This window comes from Metopolophium dirhodum, chromosome 1 (genome assembly GCF_019925205.1).
Source record: "Metopolophium dirhodum isolate CAU chromosome 1, ASM1992520v1, whole genome shotgun sequence".
Lineage (NCBI taxonomy): Eukaryota > Metazoa > Arthropoda > Insecta > Hemiptera > Aphididae > Metopolophium > Metopolophium dirhodum.
In genome coordinates, this window is record NC_083560.1 from 70,198,241 (window position 1) to 70,211,321 (window position 13,081).

Here is a 13,081-nt window from a genome sequence, read left to right on the forward strand (position 1 = left end):
GGGGCGTCTCGTCCCAAACTTAAGTTTTTGACTTAATTACTTCAAGGGTAAATAGGGATTCGTTTAATTAATTTAATTGTTCTATATACGAAACTGTGAAAAGTGACGTAAACTGTGACTGTGTTTACGTAACTGTGTATGTACGTAAATAAATACTTTAAAAAAGACTAACCTATATCAAAATTTTTTTTTTTAAATTTGATCTATTTCATGTGTGTTGAGTAGCGTCTTTTCAGTTTTTGATAGAGGGAGGGAAAAGTTTTGACCAGCCCTAATGAATAGCCGGGTAACTTCAAAGACAACCGCTCGCAAGCACATAATTTTTACATATTCATAAAACATATAGGTACATACCTACCTACCTACCTACATACATACATACATACATACATACATACATACATACATACATACATACATACATACATACATACATACATACATACATACATACATACATACATACATACACACATTCATACACACATACATGCATGCATACCAACTTTCAGGCACACATGCGTCTAAATATAAATATACTCCAACTGTTAATTATAGTAATTATTAACTAACAATTTATCATTGTGACAATAAATTCTTAGTACCTACATAAAATATTATTTTGCTATAAATATATAAGCATGTTTTTGCGCTAATAAAATATAATATAATGGTTAACCAAAAAGCACTGGGCACCGGCTTTTAAAATCAGACATGGGCAAATTCCCTCCTTGCCTCCACCCCAATTAACCCCCCGCAAATGACCTCGTTATCTTGGTCTGGATCCGCCCCTGTAATATAACTTATGTTAATGATTACATTGTAAGTTTAAATTTGTAAACATAACAAATTATAATGTTGTACATGAATTACCTCTAAATTTCAGTCAATGTATTGTGTTGATGTATATTGCAAAAAAGTTAGAAATTTGTATCTATGTTAATACATAATATCATGCATATTAGTCAAGTAAAGATTTTTTTTTAAATTTATTGTTTTAAATAACTCGTTGTAGTGTTATATGCTATATAAATGTAATATGTTGGTGAAAAAAAAAACTAAAAAATAATATTATCAAACACCTGACCTTCTCTTCAGTCCTGATTCGTGCGCTTCTAATAATGGTCGGAATGCCAACCATTCGTCTGCCGACCACTATAAAGTGGGGAGTACACGAAACTTGTAAATACTTTTTTTTAGTCTTAGTCCCTACTTCAAAACTCAATAACGCCTTCTTACCATGCACACACGTAGCAATGGTATTTGATTCCATTCGTTATTCACAAAACGCACATTTTTTATTTTCTTGCCGTTGTCGACATGTATAATAAATATTTCATCATAATTCATAACTAATACTTCACCTGTAGAGAGGATGTCATGGGGTCACGAAGTACTTTTACTGGATGATTTACTGACTATGTGAATCTGACAATAGATCCAAAAATAAAAGAAATATAGGCAGAGGGAACACAAGTCACACAGTCCACAGAGCGCGGTTATAAGAGTGTAATGAATTCAGTAACTTAAACCGAACGACATAATAGTTAATACTATACAACAACACAAATCAATGAGAAAATGGTTGGTCGCTAGTCTCTTTTTAATCTCAAAAATCAAATAAAAATAATGTTACTTACATGATCGAATAGTAATAATAAACGTTGAACAAAAGTTTTAGAGTACATAATATATATATTATATTATATTATTACTGATGTATATAATTAGATATGTACAATGAAAACAATTTTATACAACCAAAAAAAATGGCAGTCTAGGAATATATAATATTATTATGATTTATAATTTATATTATGTTATAAGACGCTGTACTAATTACAGAAGCTGATAAGAAACTAAAGTGTTTATATAATATAAAATTATATATAATATATATTGTTATATATATTTATGTATAATATATAATATAATATACACTAAATAATAACAATAGTATTTTTTCATTTTTTTTTTTTTTTTACATAAATTGTATAGAGCAAACAAAGCTCGTATGATATGTAATTGTTTCAATCGTTATGGACAATATTATTACATATTATAATATATGACCATATCGAATTATATTTATATCGAAGTTAACAATAATATTTTTAAGACATGGGAAATTATTATTATTAGTATGTCAGATTATCACAAAAAAAATTTTTTTTAATAATTTTGTATACATAAAATATTATATAAATTATTTCATTTGTAGGATTATTATGTTCTAAAATGTATTACATTCGCTTCGGGTTACTGCAATAAAATACGTGGTTTTGCGAGGAAATTTCAACTTAACTCATTATATATTTTTACAATTAGACTAGATAAAAAAATCATTATTAATTTTAAGAAACTATACACAAAACGAAAATTACATACATAATTAAAAAGAACAACAAAATATTTTGAAAATAAAAAGAAACAAAGAACAGAATGTATTATCATACAACATATAATAATATAAGATTAAATAGAATATAGTTTACAATAGGATTTCTAAATACAATATAATATATATATATTTTTTTTTTATACAAAAATAGTGTTATCGAAATTCATTAAAATTTAATATTTAAATTGTCATTATTATTTTTATTTATTACATAATAATATGTTGGTCAGTAAGACAGAATCAAAAATGTCCTACACCATTAGGTGACAACAATTATTATTATGCCGACTATAATAATAAATTATTGTCCGGATTTTTTATGATTTTACTTATTATAATTTATAAATGTATACAGCTGTTCACACTTATAATATTATATAATACTATGATAAAATAACGTGGTATGATGAAAATTTAATCATACGCATGCTCTTAATATACCGACCACCAGTATCCAGTGCACCGCTATTCATTGGTTGTCATGATTAATATATATACATATTACATATATATATATGTGTGTATTTTATAGTGTATTATGAGGCAAACTGGATACAAGTATAAAACGCAAGACCCAACGATATGTCAGTTTGTTGCCATCATGTTATGTTATTTTATCATGATACTATAAACATTGTGTAGATTTTATATTTTATATTTTAATTAATTTTTTTTTTATTACAGAGGTCATATAAAATTATTTTAAATAGTGATAATAAATGTTCCATAATATGTGGTTTTGTATGAATAATTTGTATATGAAGAAGTTGTATAGACGTTTTCCCATTTTTCTATTATGGTCTCGTAGTAAAAATCGAAAACACGGACCTTCATTTATAAGTAGTATTTATGAATAAAAATGTTATGTATAGTGCATCACATCTTCGTGGTCTTTAATTATGTAAATAGGATCGGTAACGGAGTATTTTTTGAACCTGAGATAATAATTATTTTCATTCCAACACACTGATCCGATAATTTTATTTAAAACGTCGATAGTGATTTAATCATGTTTATTCATAGGTAGTAGAATGTGCATTTTAAATTATATATTTAACAGTAGTTACATCATTATACCTACTCTTAAAAAATAAATAAATAGTATGAAAGTCGTTTTCGAGTTTAAACAACGAAGAATTTACATTCATCGGAGATATCTTTACATGCGTCACATTTAATTGATCTGTTTGAGATTTAATATTGTATAATAATTAATATTATACAAACATATTATTTTAGGTGTACTCGCAGAATAAAAATCCGGACTGTAATAATAATAATTATAATAACAATAATAATAATAATAATAATAAATAATGATTAAATGTTTTTAATAATAACAATGCGTATTGTAAACCTATTATGCGGAAGTGTCGTGTTCTCGGATCGGTGTGTACAGTCGATTAAGTTTGACAACTATACTAGAAAACATAATCGACACTACTTTAAAGGCGCATTGTGTCTTTTATATTTATTTCGCTGACGAGCTGATTAACGGGCTTGTGGCGTACGGCTGTCCGTTGCAGTTAGGTAGAGCGAACGGATTCATTGCAAACGGAGATGTAACCAAAGTGCCCATTCCTGTAATAAAGTAAAATTATAGTAAATTAATAATAAAAAGCCACACATTATGATGATGATCGACAACGCGCGAGATTTCAAACGAAAATTATATTATAATTTATAATGCAATTATTATTAAGCGAGCATAATATTATAATATCTACAGTAAAAAGAATGACTAATGAGGATATACCATGTAGTGTAAGTCAGTTAAGTTGTTTGCAAAAATAATTTTTCGAGGAAACTCTCGGTCTTTCGTAGTCCTCATATAAGTAGGGACACCAAATTTTTACATATTATAGGAAAATATATTTTCCGTGTCGTATGTTTTTATTTTTTTGACAATATCATTAATATGAATAATGTTATAATTGTTATATAAATCTGTTATTTTTACGTTTTCCGAACCTCATACATTTTTTATATATGTCTATTCGAAAAAATAAAAACGATACGATAAAGACTTAATTCTCCTCTATTCATGCATTTGTTGTCTCCGTCTTACAATCGTACAACATACCTACAATCAAATACTCGGATATATTACATTATAACGTGTGCACAAAAAGATAATCTATACAAAAACTAAAATGCACATGATATTAAACTGGGAGCATTCCGATTCCACACAAGACACTGGTACAGCAAATTAGACAATATGGAAAAACCTAAATGTTGTCCATCAAAAATTATAATGTTAATGGGTGTACCACAAGTGATTAAGCGAAAACTATATTGTTTTGAGTTTAATGTATGTATAAATATCGCAAAATGCATGCAAAATGTTCAATGCACTATTCAATAAATCTATTAGCATCCTAAACAGGGCTTGCATTTGAAAGAAAATTCTGTTTTATGTTATTTACAATTAAAACGTTACACAATTTTTGCGTTTATTGTTATTTAGAATTAAAACGTTTTACAAGTTTTGCATTTAGTGTTCTTCAGAATTAAAACGTTATCCAAGTTTTGCGTTTATCGTTATTTAGAATAATGTTACCTATTAAATGTATTAATAATAATTAATAACTAATGGGGGTAGGTCAATACTAATATTCGTATGGATGAAATAAATGTCTCTACGAAACCAATAGACCTTTTAAATAAGTAGATTTTAAAATATTTCGTTTTGCGTTATTTTTCGTTTAATGAAATTCTATAAATTACGTTTTGTGATATTTTTCGTTTAATGATATTCTATAAGTTACGTTTTGCGTTATGTTTTGTTTAATGATATATAATATATTTTGTTGATCATTATGTTTTGTTTTGCAGTATTTAATTATTTTTGATTATCACTTTCCGTTATAATTACGTTTATAAATTTCAATCGTTTTTTTGTTAAATATAACGTTATTATAATGTTTGCTATCCCTGGTCTTAAGTATATTATATTATGAAGGACATGTTTTTATATTACTTAAAATGGTAATAAACAGATGCAAGTTAAATAAAATATAGAAATAAATATGAACTTTACTGTATAATATAATATTGTCTTGAATCGATTTTCTGTTGCAACATGCAGCCTAGTATCTTTGCTTCATAACGTATATCTAAGAGCTAAGCATACTATTAAAATATGTAGACATATAGCGCAATGTTTTACACGGACAATGGTATTTAACATAATATAATATTTGGTTTGTGTCTTGTTTTTAGATTCTGTGATGACCTCATAAACTACACATAATAAATATTATATCCACTAATCGGAATCTGCGCACTAAAAATCTATATACCTAGGCTATATTATAATAATGTGATAAGTATTTTTCACACTTTATTCGCGGCTATTCACGGAGATTCATAACTACTAAAATAACAATAACAATTAGTTTTACTACAGTAATTAAGAAACATAACAAAGGATGTTTGGATCGATTGCAAAATGGGCGATGGCAGTAATAATATTATGAAGGCAATACAGTATACATTTATAATCAGGGGAAAAAAGATGTAAATTAGTTCTTGAAAATCAGAAAATTGAAATTATAAAACTAATTTTTTTTCCAATAAACATAATGAAAAGTTAACAACACTCACAAAACTTTTTTCCTCGTAATATCTATAAAGTTAATATGCCAATATGGATAAGTTAAGTATAATAAAGAATAAACATCACAGAAATAAATCCATACTGACTACACCAACTAGTATTTGTAATAATTGGCAACCATAAAAAACCCAAACATTTCGACGGAGGAAGGTGTTTGAACACCCGAAACATCCCTCTGCAGCGTACGTGCCTATGGCTATGATAATTATGAACAAAAATAATATGACTAGACACCGTTTTTTAAAAATTTGCGCCCAGATTATGCATAATTATTAATTATAGTAAACCTAAATCTACCTCGAAAATGTCCATCTTAATCTAAGGTCATCCTACAAGACTTTTTCTTGTTACCCCACTTAGCATTTAAGTGAAACACACTGTATATATAAAAATGTATAGCCGGCAAATAACTACGGACAAGCGCGCTGTTCTACTACCGTATAAAATTGTCGTCGTTGTATTTATACTCACTCGAAGAAGAGTTGAATAGCGACGGGTGCGAGGTGGCCGTGGGCGAGTTCATGTTGGTCAGCTGAACAGACGACGCAGCCGACGTGGTGTTGGGCATGGCAGAACCATTGTAACCGGAATTTCCCCCGTTACCGTTGTTGGGACCGGAATTGGACGGGTTTCCGCCGCCTCCGCCACCACCTCCACTTCCACCACCTCCACCACCTCCGCCACCGCCTCCTCCACTGGTCGGTGGCGGATTTATGTACGTGCTTCCGTTCGTGCCGTTGGTCGAGTGCGGTGTCGATGCGCTGGACCCGTAACCGCCGCCTCGGGGCGACACGCTGCTGCTCTGACCGCGTCCGTAATCGTCTGCGGATAACGCAATGGGTTTCGTATTAAAAAAAAAAGAAAAACACTTGGCCGGAATAATGTTAAATTGCTATATGCTTTAAAACAGTATTATAAATCATAATACAGATTGTATTCCGTGTCGTAGCCAATACCATATTAATATTATATTACTAGGATGGCGACTTTTACACAAATTGGCTAACACGCCAGAACGAAATTTGAATATAATATTAAATACGTTAAATTATTGAATTATTAAGGCACGTCCAGACCTAGCGTGGTCTTATTATTTTATATTTGTTTTTATTGAAATTAAATAAAAATGTTTTTATACATTTAAGCATAGCTTGGCTTCACAATTTGTCTTTATAATATTATCATTACACATACCTAAGTCGGAGTTAATGTGAGAAACCACAACTCCAAGCATAGAGAACGAATAAACAGTACAAATATAATTGTACTCGAAGAACTTAATCCTACCCGGGGCAGTTTGAACTTTTAGGAGGGATTTCCTCTCCATTTTCCATTGTTTACCCCTGAAATAACCACCCTTGATCGAAAAACACTGTAAGATACCATGTTCGACTAGTTGAAATTATAGGAATAATAACTAATAACTAATAATATAATAAAATGATCTCATTACAGCACTCACCGTCGTTCCATTGACCACTTGCACCGTGGTCGTGAACCGTCACCGCTAACTGTCCGGTGTACGGGTTTAAACCCGGTGCCCACCGCCCCCGCCGTCGTCGACATGTTGTTGCCATCTCTGTCCCGCGAGCACGGTGACCTGGGCAGCGACAGTGACAGCTGATTGTTTCGGGGCATCGTATACAGTGCTTCCGCCAAATCCGCGGCCCGCTTCAGGATCACTTCCTGCGAAAATACCAAATTATAACGTGTGTGATAATAGACATCGAGTTATTTATACTGAGCACGTATTGTTCTCGTCATATTATAATATGCATATCGTGACCCTCCACCATTGATGCGTTATGCGCTGCATTTGGTGGTTTTAATATAGTAAGTGAATTTATTTTAGAATATTAATATGTGCGATAATCGGTATTGGTAAAACGGTATTAAATGGGTGGTGATCACACGTCGACCGCAACGGTTGTTATATTATGCTGTTCCATAAAGCAGAGCTGGTCGTTGTTGATCGTTTGGATTTTGATTTAAGTGCATAAACATTTTCAAAAAAATCATCCGCCTAACAATTTACAGTAGATATGATGATGATTCGAAAAAATGAGTAAAAATCTATCTATCTATTTGAAATTATACCTATACTTAAAAATTTTGAACATCAGCATATTTTGTGAAGGACAATAGTGAATTCTCTCTGGGAATAGTGTCGGCTTGCAACCGCTTACTTAAGGACGGTATTCCTGTAGTGTCAAACAACGTCGTGACGCCAACGTAAGTCCGGACCGTTATAGTGACGCTAAACGCTAGACGCTGCAGGTAAAACGTACCTTAAGTATTCGACAGACTTTCATACCTATTAGCTGCGGCCTGCAGCAGTACATGAACGAATTACATTTTTAGAATATTATCCATTTACTCGTTTCACATACAATTGTATTATTGATTGATAATTTTTAAAAATGCTAGTATAATTATTAAATACGGCGTATAATATTATATAATATAATATCAAGTCTATCGCATAAACACCGTATAGAGGGCACGCAGCGGCTAAATTACGATGCTTCGTTGACAATAATATAACTATATTGTCATAATATATTATATAAATGCGTAAGTTTGATTTACCTTTGGTAGTTTTTCAGGATCTCCTGGATATCTGGGTACGAATTTTTGTAGTCTTTGGAAACCGTAATCGATGGTCGGTTCGCTGAGTGCTAAAATGATCAATATAATATTTTATATTATATAGGTATATATTAACGGTATAAATTACTACGACCGAATTGGTTATATTATAAATTATAACCAGAAATAGCAGCAGCGATATTTCAAAACATTTTTTTCTTCGAAATACGCGAATTACCGTCATAAATTTACAAAAATATTTACACTTACATATGTACGCGAATCTGCCGGGCGATCCTTTGCAAAACTGTTTGGATTTATACGACAACGTTACCTCCACGATGCCAGGTATGGGCCTGGGCGGTGTTTGCACTTGTATGGCGTGTGGAGTCAATAGCTGCAGGGAAACACAGTAATCGTATTAAATCTACGTGCTCGGAATACGCGAACACACGACAATATAATATATATATATATATATATTAAATGTGGGTGTGTATCGAGTTTTCTGTTTATAATTACTTCGCTCCAAACTAGATTGCTACCGAAAACCACTTGCAACCCGTCGAAAAAATTATCACCCAATATAGTGACCGAAGCTCCGCCGTGGGTCCATCCTTCGCTCGGTGTAATGTGTTTTATACATGGTGTCGCCACGGGCAGAGGAGAAAACATGCCTAAGAGATACAAAAAAAAAAAAAGGATGAACACAAAATTTAACTTTGAACGCTGTATATACAAAACTATAATATATTATACTATATACTATATTTACTATATACTATATTTACAATATACTAAGTATCGTTAACGCGTAAAACGAGATTTTTATTTCGCCTAGATACAGTCTTGTTAAGAATACTTTTCAAATGTATTCAGAATACGTATCAAATACTTTCTTTTAAAAGTATTTAAATATAAATACAAATACCTTTTAAAAGTATTCAAAATACTTACAAAAATACTTTATTTTTAAATCAATAAATGAATAATTAATAATTAATAATTCAATCAGATCAACGACTAGTCGACTAAAACCACTACTACCCACGCTAAGAAGTACTATTATTGAATAGTTTATTTAATCAACAAACCAAGCCCTCTCCATCTATTGTGATTATTTAAAAAAAATTTAATACAGATTGTATAATTTAAAATAAATATGAAAAAAAAAAGTTCAATAACATTAATACCAATATCTTATATACAAACTATAAGCTACTACCACAGTACCACCCATTAAATAAGAAGAAAGACTATTCAAAGATTCAAGATAAATGCCAATCCAATCAGTGGTGGTCAGTGTCTTGTATGCTATGGTATAATATGGGAGTGAGGAGCCAACAGGGGTTTCAGTGTTCAGTCCAGGTACTGGAACCGGAACCAAAATAACCGGTTCTGAAACCGGTTCTTAGAGAAAATCTAAGAACCGAAAACGGAACCGGAATCCATATTTTACAATGATTAGAACCGGAATTAGAACCAGAACCCCAATTTAATATAAAATAAGTTTTCCGGTTCTTTTAGGTTCTTATTGGTTCTAAGAAAAAGTCCTGTATTTCAAATAACTGAACATTTTATTTAAATTGGATTTTGTTGTAATAAAATAATTATTTTTGTTTTGTACATAGTAAGATGTGGTATTTTAAAATTTTAACTTGAAATAACCGTATTATAGGTACGACCGAGACTGATTAATTTACATACATGGATTGCATTTTTCATTGGTAATGTACCGAGAATGGTCGACAGCAATGATGTGTTTTTCTAAAATCTTTACCAAATACCTACGACTATTACGAGAAATAATATTTATATAGTTTTTTATAACTCTGTCTCACAGTCTCAAACACAGTCACACACTCACACATTGAAACATACGAGTAATTTACGACTTATTAATCTTATGGTCATACTGTAATCTTATGTTTTGCTTATTAGTTATTAGCAACTTCTAAGACCTAAACCCAGTACACTTGTTAATCAATTAAAATAATTTTTGAAAATTGAATACACTTCTTAAATTAATAATTTCTTACCTAGTAAAATTATTAAATTAATTTCTGATTTTATTAATAACTGTTTAATTCTTTAATTGCCCACCTAATAATAAATGATTTCAAAATTATTATGTAGCCAGTTTTATAAGTTTTCATTTTCCAGTATAAATTTAAGAAGGAGGTTCAAAAAGTTCTAATAATATCTGGATGAATGTAACAAACTAAGATTACACTATTTTAAATTAGCAATTATAAAATTAATTTTTCAAACTGAAATAAATTGAGTAAAATTAAAAAAGTATTTGGAATGTATTTTAAATACTTTTTGAATGGATGTATTTGTATTTAAATAAAATTTTAAAAGTATCTTTTATAAGGCTGGGCCAACTTATGACTTAATGAGTAAAAAATCTACCTAATAAGCAATAGGTAATTTTTGAAAAAATTCATTTTTAAGAACCGGTAAGAACCGGAACCCATATTTTGTAATTTTAAGAACCGGAATCGGAACCGGAACCTATTATATATTTTTTATAAGAACCAAACCGGAACCAGAACCGGAAAAATCCTAAAGGTTCCAGTCCCTGGTTCAGTCATTATGTTACCTGCTTGTATTTTTGCGAAACCTTATTTATAAATTATCAAAGGTTAGAACCTATTAAAAATAATATTTTTAAATCAACATTTAAAATAGTATATTCCGAATTATTAGTAATTGGAATTTGGAGTAGACCACGTGAATGAAAAAAAGGATTTAGTATTCTAGAATAAAAATACAAATAAAAAGTATTTGGAAAGTATTTGAAATACAAAAAAAGTATTTAAATACAAGTATTCGAATACTTAACAAGACTGCCTAGATAATAATAAACATATTTATACATGCGCATAATATTATAATAATAAGTAAAAATAAATTAAATATATTAGGTACATTGCAAATTACGTTTGCAGGATTGAAAATAAAATATTATATTATATATAATATGTGTCATTGTATCCACATATTATATTATTACGCTCATTACCTACTTGTAATTCCTCATTCGACATACAATGACTGATGTCCGGTTGGACAGTTTTTTTTTTTAATTGTTTGCCATTTAATTCACATCGATTCCCCCAAGTGGACTTTATTACAGATGTGATTCTTAAATCAACCACTACCACGGGCATTAAGACTCTCCCGTACAACACTACTCGTGATTTTATCCGATTTTTAAACCGAATGTACTACAGCCTCGTGTCAAGTGAAATAATCGATCGAATGTGGTGAGAAAAAACAACGCTAATGGCCGTAATTTTACTCGACAACCCCATGACTATCGCGGGGAAACAAAGAATAAAAATAATCGAATAACAATCCATAGGATGTAAAAATACAAAAACGTCCTCAGACGGGACAAACCGTATAAATGCATATCTTAATATATTATATAATACAAATATATATTATATAAACTGTATTGTATCTTTTTTTATAGTATATTATATTTTATTATTCGCTGTATCCATCGACATCGTAATATTTTTTTCTCTACTTTTTTCGTTGTATCTTTTATCTCTGGTATATATTATTATGGAGTGAATTGAAGTTACGCTTAGCTGTCGGGACCGAGAGATTTCTTTTGCCGGGAGCGGTTCAATTGCGACGCTGTATAAAATGGGTTTTATGCAGTGGACCGAATCAGGCGGTACCAATTCGGGACAAGAAAAAAGTTTTAGATCGCAAAACTCCGTAGAATGTCGCCCGGCATACACAAACAACTTCCACGTGTATTTTTCCCTTTATTTTATTTTCCTTCCAGTTTTATTTTATTTTTTTCGTCCTCTTACTTTAAGAGGGAAAAAAAAACAAAACAAAACGTCAAAACTCGCGAATATCTGTTTAGTATTGCTCTGGCGTTTTGCTCGGCTTTTAACAATCACTGGATACCCAGCGATATTATAATATTATTATCGACGTTATTTGTGCAATGTGCATATTGTGTGAATTTTTTTTTTTACGTTTTCCGAGTCAATTTTATTAAATAATATTAGGTCGTGTTGGTATTATAAAGCTGTAAAATTGTCTGCGCTCAATATGCAATGTTATGCTGAACGATAAAAACTGTGGAAAAATATATACGTTCATGACAATAATATCCGTACATCCCTTAATATTATTATTATGATGCATTGTCGTCCACAGCGGGGAAATTCATGATGGTACTATGGTATTTATAGTATTATATAAAGTGACCTTTACCGAAACACTGATATTAGAATCGGTGGAAATTGCCCTTACGAAATATTCCGCTATAATTAAATTGTTTTTAATGCATGATAAAGTTTTATAATACGTCCATATCCGTACCCTGTACACACACACACACACACACACACTCTAATAATTAAATTATTCAAAGCAATGTTAAATTAGATAGGTTATGATACTAAGGTTATAACACAATATAATATCATTAATAT

At 30.4% G+C, this 13,081-nt stretch overlaps 1 protein-coding gene across 1 annotated transcript in view; it reads right to left on the reverse strand.

Annotated features, from left to right (window-relative positions):
- Positions 1-1,812: 1,812 nt before the first annotated feature.
- The window catches only part of LOC132935942 (transcription factor collier-like), a 96,116-nt gene continuing 84,847 nt past the window's right edge, over positions 1,813-13,081 (reverse strand). Inside the window, 7 exon segments of the mRNA XM_061002592.1 lie at positions 1,813-3,982; positions 6,495-6,845; positions 7,486-7,552; positions 7,554-7,709; positions 8,613-8,701; positions 8,883-9,009; positions 9,135-9,289. Of these exon segments, the coding sequence (XP_060858575.1) occupies positions 3,873-3,982; positions 6,495-6,845; positions 7,486-7,552; positions 7,554-7,709; positions 8,613-8,701; positions 8,883-9,009; positions 9,135-9,289 (1,055 nt within the window). The 3' untranslated portion in view covers positions 1,813-3,872.